This window comes from Malaya genurostris, chromosome 3 (assembly GCF_030247185.1).
Source record: "Malaya genurostris strain Urasoe2022 chromosome 3, Malgen_1.1, whole genome shotgun sequence".
Lineage (NCBI taxonomy): Eukaryota > Metazoa > Arthropoda > Insecta > Diptera > Culicidae > Malaya > Malaya genurostris.
Window position 1 is genome coordinate 17,317,788 of NC_080572.1, and position 16,055 is coordinate 17,333,842.

Here is a 16,055-nt window from a genome sequence, read left to right on the forward strand (position 1 = left end):
ATTGTAATGCAAATCCACCCTAGAGACAAAAATATTAACTGGTTGAACCGAATGACGTACTTAGGATCAAATTCTGAGACTGTATTCAAACCAAATTTATTCAATGGCCAAAAAACAAAGCAAGATCTTAGTCCATCAATCTGGCAACAACACTTTCGTATGATTAAAACCAAGTACCAAAATTTCAATTATCTATACACAGATGCCTCAAGATGAAACTCGCGGCGAACTCGGCGGCATTTTATTTGAATATTACTCTATAAATTTTGAGGTTACATAACAAACAGATACAATTTGAATAGAAAAAATTTATTCAAGATATAATAAAATAAAACATTCCAACGGATATTTTTGTAACGTACATGAAAATAATAGTTAAATCTAAAAGACATAATTTGTTAAAACAGAAAAAAATGTATGTTGCTTTAACGATCAACTATGCGTTGCATTTCCTACCTAATGGAAGTAAAGTTTAGAACATAATAAGAAAACTTTTGATTGACGTCGAAAGCTTTTCACTCTGCGGATGAAAGAGCTATAACAGCAGCAAGGGTAAGCTTAAAACAGTAAAATTCGTTTTTCCACGGTCTTTCGACATATCGGACATCCCTCGATTTGATCACCACACATCTGGCACGTTCCATGGCCGCACAGGAAAACCATATTTTTTATACGGTCAAAGCAAACCGGACACATCGTCTGCAAATAAACGGAAACGTAAAATTTCCAACTTTAGAATCTGCAGGACACTCTAACCTGTTCTTTGATATCCTGAAGCTGCTGTTGAAGCTTCTGAACGTCATCCGGACGTAGTTTTTGAACGTCGTCCCTAGCTGTTAGATTACTTGGGGCGATACCACCGCTGCTGACATTCTTCTTCGTTGTGGTGAGAGTTGTCGGTGTACCACCTATTCCGCTTACATTTGGTGACATGGTATTGTTCATCGCGACACCGTGGCCGCTCTTATTCATACCCTGCAAGGCAGTTTGGTTACCCTGTTCCTTTTTCTCGTCTCGCTGATGCTGTACAGTTATCACTTGCCCAGGACCACCACTACAAACCGAAAGAGGAACTTTCTGATCCAGTTGCATTCTACACTGAACGCATTTTTTCATTATTTGAGCACAATTGTCACATGCAACCATGTGCCCACATGGTTTGAAAAATACGGAAGCTTTTCGGTCCGAACAAACCAGACACTCGCCTATAGTTTCCCGCTCCGATACGGACTCCCGGCAAATTAAACACTTCTTAATACGAGGGCCACAATTATCGCAACATACTACATGACCGCAAGGTTTGAATATTGTATCTCGTTTCTGATCAGAGCACAGTAAACACTCATCCAACGGATTGCCAGTGGGTGTTGAGATGTTATTGGATTGGCCGCTGATGGTCGGTTGGATTGACATTTTATTCAGGTCGTTCAATAAGTTTGCATCCACGACCCCAATGCCAACGGCACTGGATCCTGTACCTGGAATCAGTTGTCCAGGGCAATTCGAGACATTGGGAATTGCAGCAGCCATGCTTGCTGGTCCACTACGAATGATACTGGTTGCCGACATTCCAGTTGTGGTGGCATTCATATCCATGTCGTCAGTTTTGCGTTCGTTGTAGCATTTGATTAATGTCTTGCATAGATTCGGATCAGGACAGAGATCCAGTGGTGTTTGTAGCTTTCGGTTCTTTATTGTCAAATCGGCACCATTTGCGGCTAAAAAGCAAGCAATCGAGGCGGAAGCTTTTTTATCGGTGTTCTGAAAATAAGGAAAAATGTTGGTACTCACAAACAAAAAATAATAATAAACAGCTTACGTTTCTAAGACCCATTAATATTTTCCCAAAGCCTTCCACATCTTGCAATTGGCGTAGTTGCGATAATGTATGATGCCTTAATGCTTCGTGTAGTGGAGTATCACCATCTTTATCAGGAATGTTCAAATTAGCACTCTCCCGCACCAGAAGTTTCACAATCTGCACGTGCTGACGCTCAACAGCCAAATGCAATGCTGTTTGTAAGTTCACATTCTGACAATCCATATTCGCTTTGCCCATCTTAACAAGCAGTTCTGCAATTTCGACGTGGTTGTTGAGTGCAGCAAGATGCAGTGCCGTGTAACCGTCGTCTTTTTTTTCCTCCACAATCCAAAGGCGGTTGGTTTTTGTTAGTAAAACTTTCATAGCACTGGGATTTCCTTTCAATGCAGCGTGATGCAGTGCATTGAAACCGTTATTATTGGTCAACGTGATATCTGCACCATAGTCCAACAGCAATGACAGCATGTTATCGTGTTCCTTGGAAATCGCATCATGAAGAGGCGTATCACCTTCGGAATCTTGTAAACTAGTGTGACACTTTAATTCCAGTAGGGTTTTGACAACATTAAAGTGCCCTTTGTTGACGGCAATATGTAAAGCAGTTTGTCTTCGTTTGTTCCGAGCATTCAAATCGGCACCGGCTTTAGCCAACAAACCCATAACTCCTGGTTCGTCCCCGAAAGCGGCGTGATGTACAGCTCGATCACCATCCTTGTCCTCAATTTCAACGTCAGCTTTATACCGCAGTAGAGCTTGAATCACTTCTAGATGGCCATTTTGGCTGGCTGCTTGCAGGGCAGTGTGTCCAGCAAACACACCGTTAACGTCTACCTTAACTAATTGCGGAGATTCTTGAGAACTTGTAGAAGTGGAGGCGACATTCTGAGCAGCTGCGCCGGACAAAAATTCTTCAACCTTTCCGACATCCCCATTGGCCGCAGCCTTTACCAATTCTTCGGTAGTATCACCGGAAGCATGCGGTTCAAATAGTTTCTTAAGTATTGCTGATAGCCGTTCTCCGTTTGTTGTGACTGCGGTAGAACCATCCGATGAGGATGCCTGTGAAATTAATTTTTTCTTAAAATTTTATTGATGTTGCATTTTGAAAATTCTACATACCACTTTTGTGACTGCTAAAGGATTATATGTCCAGGAGGTGTTACAAACCTCAACTTTAAGATCGTTATCATGATATACCTGTTGAACGCGTCCAACCTTACCGAGTGTTGGTAGCATGGCCTCAGCCCATTCACCGTGACTTCGCTGAAGGATTTTGATTCTCTCCAAATCACTGCAAATCTTTACAAAATCTCCAACGGCAAACTGCTGCGACTGGTTTTCATTGAGTAACGAAGCCGGCGAAGACACAATTGTCAATACAGTTGGATTAAAAGTCCATCTGTGAGAACTTGGATAAGCAACTACGATATCGTGATCCTCGTCGATTCCAACCACCATTCCAGTGGTATTCAGACACTCATACATTCCATCGGTCCATCCTCCGTGACCATGCTGAAGAGATTGTACAATCTCGATATCTAAGTCCACAGTCACCTGGTCCCCTATCTGAAAACTGTGCGGACCCCGCCCGGGACCATATTCACCTAACACTGGTAAGTGATCACGATACACATTCGTTCCTTTGCTATCATTGACTACTTTTAAATCAGCCATTCCTTCGAAACCGACCCGATATAAGTTCTTTGCACCGTTGTCCCAAACCACATAGGCTGCCGATCGCGGTGAAGCGGAAGACCAATCTTGAATCTCATTTACTTTTCCACGTCGTCCGTTACCACCGTCTTGATCTTCCCACTGCCAATCAACACCTCGGACTACTCTTGCTCCGGGAAAAATACCGCGTACTGCAATCTTTTTTGTTTTTCTTCTCGGTTCCAGAAGCGTTTTCTCCCCACCCGGTGTCGAGATTCGATGAAATCGATGTCTCATTTGATGCTTATCGCCATGGTAGCAGATCGAGCACAGATCGTAGTTGTTACATTCGGCGCACTTCCAGCGTATGCCAAAGATAGGTGTTTGCCGGCATGTGTCGCACATGGTGCCCTCGTGTTTGATACCTGTTGGAGCACTATCAAGGATGCGTAGATCGTATGCGCCCGCACATCGATAGTTTGCTGCAGTGCCGTTGTCCCAGACAACCACAACCTCCTCCTGGGATTCGAAATTGCGCACTGTTCCGACGTGGCCTTCGCCGCCATCCTGCAAACAATAAGGAAATATGAATAGAGGAGGTACAACAGGAAAAAAAACTACCAGTCTAAGCACTTTCGGAACAAGGAAGTAATTAAAATCAAAAACAAAATTGTTTGATCAAAGTAAGCCTTATCTGTTTGAGTTATCAATCGAATTTAGTCAACAAAAATATAAATGATCGAACGGTTTGTAAACATAATGCCGACAATGATTTATGATTTGCCTAAATGAGTGTGTTGTTGAAATGATGTGATCGATGATTACAAGAGGAATTCAGTAGAAACTATTGAAATATTCCATACCATCAAAAGAACAGTCATTTTTCCGAGAGACAGAATCTAGTGACGTTTTCGTTTTTAATTTTCACTACGCACTGCTACACGGAGGTATGAATAAAGGACTATTCACTGCTGTTTCCGTTCCGGCATAGCAAATGCAGTGACATACCGACTTCAGTGAAAATAAAAAAATATCGGTGAAGACGTAATGGTGCCGGCACTACGAATGTAAAAATTTGCTTTCTCTAATTCGATCGAGTGATGCTTTTGCATGGAAAACCCGAACTCGATCGAGCTACAGAATGCCAAATTTCGTATTCGATCGAAACAATCCGATTCGAACGAAATACAGAATCGGGGTGAATATATCGAACAGAAACAGCAGATTTTATTCTAATGATTTACTATTTGGTACGAACAGATGCTTTGTTGACAAAATTAGCTAGTGAATACGGGAAACCCGCATAGAGCAAATTTTGTTGTTGCGATCTGCTTACGTATACATATCTTGTTTCTGGTACATGTTTGTTCCATGTACTTCCAGTGAATCGGGTGAGCACGTTGTATCGTGTTAGCGCGGTGAAAATTCGAGTATTTCACGAGAAAGAATTTTTATTCGTATTTTGGCAACTCGACCTAGCCACACAGCGAGAATTTCGCTTGTAGTCCAGTGAAAAGAGCCCATTGGACTATAAACGAAAATTAACTGGCAATATAGCCTAAGTTGCTGAGCCATCAATCGGCGTCATCTCAAGTGAGGTGATGTCAACAAGAGAGAAGAATGCTGTTCTAGGACAATACTTTCACTTCAGAAGAAAGTTAGTTCATGCTGGGAAATGATTTTCTGAGGATTGAATTGTTCTGGCAGACGTTTTTTTCTGGTGGAAGATCTGTTGAGGCATGGCTCCGGCAAACGACCATTTCATGGTTAACACCGGGATTAAATAAAGATTTATAAAAAAAAATTATATAATTTGTTATGGCAAACGTTTTTTTGGACCAATGTTGTATCTGGAGAATGAGTTCTGAGAAATGGTTTTCTAGGTAATAATGTACAATCGCGATAGGGTGTTTTCTCACTTCCTTAATATATAACTAATGACCGAAGAGGTTTGTCTCAAATACATAATTTTAAGTTTCGCATTTTCCATGCATTTTCTTAACTTAAAATAATTGCATGTCTTGCTGCTACGGTGTTAAGCGCTCAACGCGAAGGATTACTGAGATGTCCAATTCGAAAAAAAATTAGTCGTTCTTCCGCGAAACAATTATAATGTCGTTTATAATGCAGATTGGAGATACAGAAACATGAAGTTGGCTAATTTTAATCGCTAGTCAAAGTAATTTCATCTTAAGTATGTAGTTGCCGTTTTACTTTCACATTCCTACTACTTTTTCCATTTGATTTAACAATCATTTGAAACGTTAAACCCCAGAATGCATTTTTCTATAGTATTCTTGGGTGCTTACGAAATCCTTATTAGATGAGATTTCGATACTTTTCTCTTGTACATAGGAAACGTAAAGTCATGAAATTTCCAATTTCTCTCTGTAAATGGGGCAACTGTTTTCATATTGTATCTTCATAGTTTATAGTTGATCGATTATTGATTGACGTAATGATTGAATACTTATTCGAAGTGAATCAAATTTAATAGGAATATGTACAGGAATTTTCTAGTTTTTATTACCACAAAACCTTCAAATGATGGCAAAATGGCTCCTTCGTATTATGTTTTCACAACGGAAAGGAAATTTGCTCACCTGCTTGCCCCATTTCCAGTCTGGGCCTCGAATAACCCGTGATCCAACGCCTTCCATGGTAAAACGAGACGGTCGCGTTGCGACGGAAACGTTCGTCGGCGGCGCAACATCCATATTGCTGCTCGCAGTAGTGCTGGAGCATGCCATTTTTCATTGACTGCCTGCGGAACTCTTTCTTTTAGTCGAATGAATTGATTGTACACCTTTTCTACTAATCTGACTAACTGTTTACCACGTTACTCCGCCCGTAATTAAATATTTGATTATTTTAAACAGGTAAAAATTTGTTTCACTACCTGTACCAGCTACAACATCCTTTAAAATCAAAGGACTGATTTATTAGAAACACAAAACCAACTACATAACGTAGTGAAAAAGAAATCGACGAAGAATTTGAATGAATGAGTGCAATGCTGCCGTGGGAAACACAGACGTTTTTTCTACTTTTCATTCTAGCTTGTGCAATATTGTATGTTTGTTTCTCTCTCTGATTGCTCAACTTGGTCGATCACACCACTACTTTGCAAAGAGCATACCATTAATAAATACGCCTCGCGAGTCATTCAAATTTTTTCAGTGGAACTAAATAAACGTACACTGAAATAAATATATTCTTTATATTCATTAGATTCGTCATATGAATCGTATATGCTTCGTATAATTCATTGAAGTCATATGGAAAATTACAATCTTTATTAAGAATGTACATGAAGTCTAAATTAGTGTAACCATAATGAATTGATTAAAATATTAGTGCATCTTTTTCAGCAAGGTTATATCTACTAATCATAAAATAATAATAAGATATGTTAAATTTTTTTCATTACTGTCTGACTAGTAAAATTAATTTATTTTTCATTTAATAGTATCGGGGTTACACTTCTTCACCGTGAATATCAGAAAGTGCTCCTACCGGATTGGCCAATAGTATAGTTCGGATGTAACTATGTTTTATTCGAGGGGAACGACACATACGCATTGACCGTTAGAATGAGTTTGCTTAAAACTGTTATTGATATTATAACAAAACTTTACAGAAGTATCGCACGTGATTGAACGAAATATTTTTTTGGTATAGTAGTCTGTATCAATATAATACGTATTGTCGCGTATAGATAGATTGATAGACACTTATTGAAACGTATTTCAAACATAGCTAGCATCGAGATGTGTACTATGTGTTCTGTCAATCTATACTGAGCTCAAAGCATATTTTAACAGGATCTTCATTAGGCCCGGGATTCGAATCAAGTTTCGGTGCATTGTTATTGATCTCCTTTATTATGGTAAGACTTATCGCTTTTACTATAGATAAAGAAAAACTAAGTTTGATTCTTATCAGGATAATATTTGGAATTACATACAAAAAGATGTCGGACCAATACCAGAAACAGTTAAGGTTATGTATCGCATTTGATACAACCATCGATAAACTCCGCTTTACTATATTATTCAGGAGTAAACTGTTTCATAGATTCAAAATATTAAAAATTAGAAAATATGTTCTGTTAAGTTCTTTTTTCTCTTAAAATAATACATAACCACTGAGCAAAGCCCTATTCAAAATTTTCACTATTAAGCTGTTTGTGAAATAATATATCTGGTTCATTTCGGTGTGATATGATTTGTGTCTAGCATATTCTATTTTTGGAATCATTTTCATGTTTCGTTCCAGAGCAGCGAAAAAGATTTTCCGATAACTAATTCGTTCGCCGGGAGCATAGCTCATCTAATTTTATTTGCTATTTTGTTAATCATTCACCTAAATAATAATTTAAAAAAAGACTGATAATCTACGCTAAGTCTTTTCTCATTTTTAATTAGTTGTATTGTTATCAGATTGTGAATGAAAATAGTGATGACATTTATGTAATTTTATGTCGTTTTCGTTTTTAAATTGCACTACACTGGTGTAGCGAAAGCTGCACTGAAACCGTTCGTTTTTACCAATTGCACTACACCAGTGCTACACTTTTTCTGCACCGATACCACTGGTGTAGCACTCATCAAAAGTTTGGTGTAGCTCTGCGCAATGGAATCGTTTATTGTAGTCAATGGTTACTGCTTATGTTTTCGTCATTTTTGTTCGTTTATTCATGCCTCAGTGTAGCACTGCACCGGTGTAGTGTAAATTAAAAACGAAAACGCCATTAGATTTATTTATTATAGAAACATTGGCTACTTTGATGTGTATATGTGTATAAAGAGAAGTATAGATCGTGAATAGTTGCGTATAAATAATGCATGAACAAGTATTCGAACCTGATAATTTGTATAGAAGGTGTTTCGATTGTATATATGAATTTTTATCCATTTTTGCATTGATAGCTATGATAATTCAAATGTGTCGTTTCCCTCGGTTTTATTGCAGCTTTTGATTTCTCTGAAGTAATAAGCCGATTGTTTTTAACAATGTAGCATATTCGCATAATAGTTGTTATAAGGAGTGCTAATAAATTTTATTAAGTCTGGAAACTTTGAAAAGATTTTTATGTTTCATATTATCTTATATATTTGACACGATATTGATACACCATGTAACTTCCATTGGAGATTCCAACAGTGGAAATATATAAGAAAACATGAATACACTGAAGTCTTTTTTATGCGAATTTACGTACCGCATAAAAAACCGCATTACTCTGAAACTTCGCATAAAAAAACCGCATAACTCTGAAACTTCGCATAAAAAAAGACCGCAGAAGGGAAACCGCATAACCCAAGTAACAATTCGAATGCCTTATGGTTTTGATTATAATTTATAGGAGTTTTGTAATTGCTTGTTCAATCACTACTTGTTTTATAACAACTATAATAAGTGTCGCTTTTGACAAGTAATATCATAGTTTTTAAAGCTTCTATAAAACCTTTTACCTAGACTAACAACTGGACTAAAAATAAATCAATTTGTACTAGAATAAAACCATGCAAACGCTCTTAATATTGCTTTAAAAAATTTTCTTTAAAACATTATTGTCAGTTAAATTCTTTCATAAATCTAGTTTTGTGTGTGTGCGTGTTCATTTAATGACAGTTCCACTCAGAGCAAATTTGAGGGTTCTAAAGTACATTTATGACATTCTTGTTGTGGACTATTTGATTCATTGCTTCTTAGATTAAGTGTAATTTGCATTAAAGAAAATTTCATGGCCGCCATTATGATGTTATTTGCCGTAGCCTTTATTGACATCAAATAAACTTCAAATTGCAAAAACGAGGAAGTATGATGGGCTTTTATAATTCATGTTCAGAACGTATGCACAAGTTTTACCGCCACGAAATAGTTTTATACAAAAAAGACGAAATAATTTTCATAAATCATGGAGACTTTTGCAAAAACCGTATTTATTTCAAGGCGATTAGTTATAATTCTTATTTTTATCCATACATTCACGATAAAAATAAAAGCGCATGAAGTTTTTACGTTCGGTTAAAGCACAGACTAACAGACAGGACACTCAAATTAGATTCTTCAATTATTTTAACGGTCATTTCGAATATTCCTTTATTTGGGACAGTACTCACATGTGTCATGATGGCACCACGTTACCCTATCAAAAACATCCTGTCTGTCATCTAGACTGTGTTTATTTTTTTCATTTACCAACAGAGTTGCCATTCATACAGAATTACCTGTAATGTATTGATTTGTATACGTCCACGCGAATTTCATGCAGGATACAGATTTAAAACATATTGCCAAAACTATATACATAATTGTGCCTACTTCTCATCTTCCAACGCAATACAAAATCGAACCCGTTTTGTTACAATAATTACTTGCTTCTGGTCTGCCGCCACTTAATTTCGGGTGAAAACTACCAAAACAATAAAAAATAGTCTAGATGAACAACGTTGAGTCAAATAAATGGTTACCTTCAAACATCGCGAAAAAGTTAAATATAAAAGGTGATTTTTTTGAGGTTAGGATTTTCATGCATCAGTATTTGCTCAGATTTTTTGAGGTTATGATTTTCATGCATTATTATTTGCTCAGTATGCTTTGACATTTCATCATGAATAGACTTACTAACGAGCAACGCTTGCAAATCATTGAATTTTATTACCAAAATCAGTGTTCGGTTCGAAATGTGTTTCGCGCTTTACGCCCGACTTATGGTCTACATAATCGACCAAGTGAGCAAACAATTAATGCGATTGTGACCAAGTTTCGCACTCAGTTTACTTTATTGGACATTAAACCAACCACACGAATGCGTACAGTGCGTACAGAAGAGAATATTGCGTCTGTTTCTGAGAGTGTTGCTGAAGACCGTGAAATGTCTATTCGTCGCCGTTCGCAGCAATTGGGTTTGTGTTATTCGACCACATGGAAGATTTTACGCAAAGATCTTGGTGTAAAACCGTATAAAATACAGCTCCTGCAAGAACTGAAGCCAACAAGATGGCGCTACATGCCACACAGCTCGCGATTCTATGGCCATTTTGAGGGAAAACTTCGGAGAACAATTCATCTCAAGAAATGGACCGGTAAGTTGGCCACCAAGATCATGCGATTTGACGCCTTTAGACTATTTTTTGTGGGGCTACGTCAAGTCTAAAGTCTACAGAAATAAGCCAGTAACTATTCCAGCTTTGGAAGACAACATTTCCGAAGAAATTCGGGCTATTCCGGCCGAAATGCTCGAAAAAGTTGCCCAAAATTGGACTTTCCGAATGGACCACCTAAGACGCAGCCGCGGTCAACATTTAAATGAAATTATCTTCAAAAAGTAAATGTCATGTACCAATCTAACGTTTAAAATAAAGAACCGATGAGATTTTGCAAATTTTATGCGTTTTATTGTTTAAAAAAGTTCTCAAGCTTTTAAAAAATAACCCTGTATTATCAACGTAATCCAATAATTTATTGTGACGATTCATTTTCAAATATTTTGATGAAATCAGGCATCCCTGCAAGCAGCTGATCGGTGTTGACAAACGAGGGGAAACCAACTAGTAAAAAAACTTTTACACAACACAAGGGGTGTACAGATAGTAAATAGTTCGCGCAGTACAATATAGGTGGAGCTAGTGCATCACGAAAAATTATTTTATATAAGAATTTACTCATACTGTCATGTCTGTTAGTCTGTGGTTAAAGCCTCAAACATGTAAATAAAATCCAATGAATTCTTACTGATTGTATTCAACGCAGACATGACACATATAGTCAAGAAAAATATTATCAAAACGACAGTTTATTCATAGCGGAATTAAAATTTTCTTGAATTTGAAGTTTTAACGCAGCTTTATGCTGATTCTTCACTTTGCTTTATAAACCTTATGAAGAATGGTCCACTTGGCAGAAACATGCTCTTATAGAGGTTTTCAATAGGCTTTCGTGGAGTTTAAAGTTTTAATGCAAGATTTATTATGTAGCATTGAAGATAGCTACAAGTTTTTATTAATATTAAAAATGTTACTTGGGAACTCTGAAAATTCGCATAACTCTGAAACTAAACATAAAAAAAAACGCATAACTCTGAAAATTCGCATAAAAAAGTCGCGTAAAAAAACCGCATAAAAAAAGACCTCAGTGTATAATAATTTTTAATAAGAATTTAGCTCAGTGTGCAGCAGAGATGCCAGATATTTTCATAGAAAATCTGTATTGCTTTGTATAAAAAATCTGTATTTATCTGTATTCACTAAAGGAAGGAAATTTCGGAAATAAAATTATGTTTGAAGATGTTATTCCATTAGATTATTGTTATAGAATGGCAGATGCAAGGAGCATTCCTTTATATCGTAAGTCCTTGCCGCACTGACAAGAACATTCAACGACGAAATTTAATTGTTTTTGGTATTAACCACAATTGAATTGTAAATCCATATACTTTTTTCGTTTGAAAATGATGACTTGGAATTCAAACGCCCAATACGCAACGTCAAGTCAGGTCATACAACTTTTCAGTCTGACAATAAAGTTTCATGACGCTGCACGAAAAAATTTTCATTTTAAAATGGTCAATCAAACACGCTCAGACGGAAAAGTTTCATTATTTCTTTCTTACTTTTTGTGGTATCTGTATAAATCTGTATTTAATTTGAGAAATCTGTATAAAATCTGTACTCTGTATTAAATCTGTATACGCATGTAAAAATCTGTATAATACAGATAAATCTGTATAAATGGCATCTCTGGTGTGCAGTTGATTTGACAGCGACGAAATCTTTTTTCAAATTTACCCCGCTTGTGAGGAATTCTGGCAACCGTCAGAAGGCTGGCTACATTCCGGCTGCTGTCAAAATTGTCCAGGCGAAATTGCGTCATTATCCCGCCGTACGTGTCTTGTTTATTTCCCTCATCTTTCTTTTTTTTTGACTTCTTTTGATATTCGTCAATCCCGCATGTACGTACTAAAAACGAATCTTGAGACGAGGTAAATGAAATTGAAATATGGGTATGTTTGGTAGTGAGAAAGTAATGTTATTGGCAATAACATATTCCATGATTAGTATATATGAAGGGCAATAACTTATTGCCTTTTACATGTATCTTTTATTGAAAAAATGAAACCAAGGCGCTTAAAATGTAGAACCGATTTAAAACGGTTCTGCCAATCTTGTATGGCAAGAATCCGACTGAAAAGAATTGTTAATAACCGCTAGGCGAAATTCTCTGCCTGAAACGGTTGTTGCATTGTTGTCAGATATTCGCCGGAATTCTGCCAGATTTCCGGCAAAAATGGCTGGCAGACATAGCCAGCCGTCTGGGGGGAAATCTGCCCGCCGCGTGCAAGTGGGACCCAGTGACCCAGTGAAATTTGTCGACCCGCATAAGTCCGATCATCGGCCCGATTATCGGACCGATTGAACACGATATGGGACCGATCGTAGCGCTTCGATCGGCCCGTCATCGGACAATTCGACCGTCCCACGACAAAAGGGCCTAACTGCAAATGAGAGCCTCTCTTTGATTACTTTCTCTTTTGATTATTACGGAGCCATTATTGCAAATTCTTCAAAGTTTCTACTATAAATCAAAAGCTAATAGCTGAAAAAGCTTCATGTTTACCTTATGTATCGCTAGAGAAACAGAGCGATGGAATATCAAACAATGCATTTTCGAGCCGGCGTCTCCCCGATAGGGTGTGAAAGAGTGTTAAACATTCTTTTGTTTCGATCATAGAGGCTTTAACCTTACGGTCATTCGCCTCTTATGGCCAGAAAAACTCTGACCCTATGTTCGGGGTTGGAAATCCAACCCCAATATATTCCATCCCCTGAGTATCAGACATCCGCTCTCTGCTTTGGTATATCTTCACTCTTTTGTTCTACCGATACACTATGTAAGCTCAAAACGCAATCAAAAGCTTTCGTGCACAATGCGTCCGATGTTCGGATTTACTGGGGAGTTTTGTCCAGCCGTATCATTTTCCTGCACCATTTTCCAGTAAAGTTGAACATCGGGCGCATCGTATACGAAAGATTCCCAGTAAATCCGAACATCGGACGCATCGTATACGAAAGCTTTTGATTGCTTTTCGAGCAAGATAAAAGATTAGAGCAAATTCAGCAGCTGCAAGATTCATATGGGTGGTCTATAATATAACTGAATATGAAACAAACGTATACCTCGCAAGCCGTTTCAGTTTTATTTATTCGAACAGTTCTAATGTTAAATTTGGAACTGGTATACGCTGCTGTTCTATTTTTTCTATATTTGAAACACAGATAAAACGCTGCTGGGGCTACCAGTTTATTTTGTTTTAAATTCTAGATATAAATTTTAACACTGGCCTAAATTATGCATCTAGAACTCCTGAACATGCCCTTACATTGTAAATCGCTAGAACAAAAGAGTGTAGATATACCAAAGCAAGAAGCACGACGAACGTCTAACATCTAGGGGACGGGCAGGGTTGCCACATTCAAATCTGTAGGGTAACAGAGGTATTTTGGCCACTTCATATATTTTGGCCCACCTATCAAACTTTATCGATTTCATCGGATTTTATCGATGTTAAGTAACTCATTTTGCATCAATTTGAAGCTAATCACATTAAATTACCTATTGCGGAAGGGGTTTTTAAAGATATTACAACATTTGGTGGATATTTTTATAAAGTGGGCCAAAATAAAATCAATCCTAAAGTGGGCCAAAATACCTCTGTTACCCTATATTTCAGGAAAAAATCTGTAAATCTGTATCGGGGAATCGGAAATCTGTATCGGGGAATCGGAAATCTGTACATGAAAATTGTAAGAAACCGAAGCGCAACAAATGAAAAAGTCAATAAAATTCAAATTTAAAGTCTGAGTTTTATTATGTAGTTGAAAAATGTAGGAAATGATGCTATGATGAAAGACATTTGAACTCTAATCTGAAAATGAAAACTTAATCTGTTTATTCTCACCTTAGTTAATTAGATATAATGTAATTACCAATCTTTCTAGTAATAACCTTACATCATGACCAAGTCCATCATCTTTCCATCTTATCAGAAGAAATTTTCAAAAGCATGAATCACGCTATACTATTTTCTAGAAGAAGTAAACAGAAACATCTTCAATAGCAGATGGGACCATTTGTAGTGTAGTGTGTAGTTTTAATCTTTAGAATTAAAACAAAATCAGGATAATGACTTTCCTTCGAGAAAAAACAGTACCAATATTTAATATATTTTAACTCGATCATTATTCTATTTTCATTTTTCAATTCATCTCGTGAACGACAACAAAAGTTCCACTTGCAGCAGTCGAACTCGAGTAATACTAGGATTTTGCTTGATGAAACAGAAAGACTAAATTCCACAAATGGAATGTAATGCTTCCCCCTGCTATGGAAGCTGGTTCCTGAAACCGACGCATTTTGTTTTGGTGGCGTTGTTGTCAACAATATGTTAAGCTACGTTCATACCATACAATCAAACCACACTGGTGTCATACTCTAGTCTAGTATTCTCTATAAAACAAGTAATTTGACCTCTTTTTGAATAAGAAAAAACCTGTTTTAATCCACCTAGTGGTGTAATGATGCCTTTCTCACGTACATATAATATTGTGGTATTCCATTCAAAATTTATCTCTTCGATTTTTGAAACAAACCAAGAGATTGTTTGTGCATTAACTAGTATAACATACAGAATAAAACAATGCTTTGATTACGTGAGTCATCCACATTTCCACAAACCAAAGTCGGTTCGTACGGCCACCAACTAACATGGCACACAAACTCTTCTAGTACGCTCTCTAAATTACGAGTTAAATGTTTGTTGTATCCGAAAATATTTTAAGTGACGGTGTACAAAATTGAACACACTTTACCCTATACCTCCGGAACCGGTAGTCGGATCCGGATGAAATTCAGGAATTCCATATGGGATCGAAAGACCTTTCATTTGAATCTAAGTTTGTGGAAATCGGTCAAACCATCGCTGAGAAAAGTGGGTGAGATCTATTTTGGTATATATGACCACTATTTCCGGTACTTCCGGAACCGGATACCGGGAACCAGGATAGCCGGAATCGGTTTGTTTAATTGCCTACTGATAATGACTTTCGGTTTGGGTGGTTTTGAGACCAGTTTAGAAATTTTTTTACGTGTTTTGTTTCGCCGGTTTAAGTGACGGTGTACAATATTGAACATACTTTACCTTATAATTCCGGAACCGGAAGTCGGATCAGGATGAAATTCAGGAATTCCGTATGGGACCACGAGACCTTTCATTTGAATCTAAGTTTGTGGAAATCGGTCAAACCATCGCTGAGAAAAGTGAGTGAGATCTATTTTGGTATATATGACCACTATTTCCGGTACTTCCGGAACCGGATACCGGGAACCAGGATAGCCGAAATCGGTTTGTTTAATTGCTTACTGATAATGACTTTCGATTTGTGTGGTTTTGAGATCAGTTTAGAAATTTTTTTACGTATTTTGTTTCGCCGATTTAAGTGACGGTGTACAATATTGAACACACTTTACCTTATAATTCCGGAACCGGAAGTCGGATCCGGATGAAATTCAGGAA

The 16,055-nt window shown here is 37.3% G+C and overlaps 1 protein-coding gene across 1 annotated transcript; it reads right to left on the bottom strand.

Annotated features, from left to right (window-relative positions):
* Positions 1–320: 320 nt before the first annotated feature.
* On the bottom strand, positions 321–6,464 carry LOC131436046 (E3 ubiquitin-protein ligase mind-bomb). Its single transcript, XM_058604488.1, has 5 exons — positions 6,079–6,464; positions 2,942–4,042; positions 1,820–2,881; positions 757–1,761; positions 321–699 (listed from the first exon to the last, which is right to left on the bottom strand). Exons 1-5 carry the CDS (start codon positions 6,223–6,225, stop codon positions 559–561), a joined length of 3,456 nt encoding a protein of 1,151 aa, XP_058460471.1. The 5' UTR covers positions 6,226–6,464; the 3' UTR covers positions 321–558.
* Between the last annotated feature and the right edge of the window lie 9,591 nt (positions 6,465–16,055).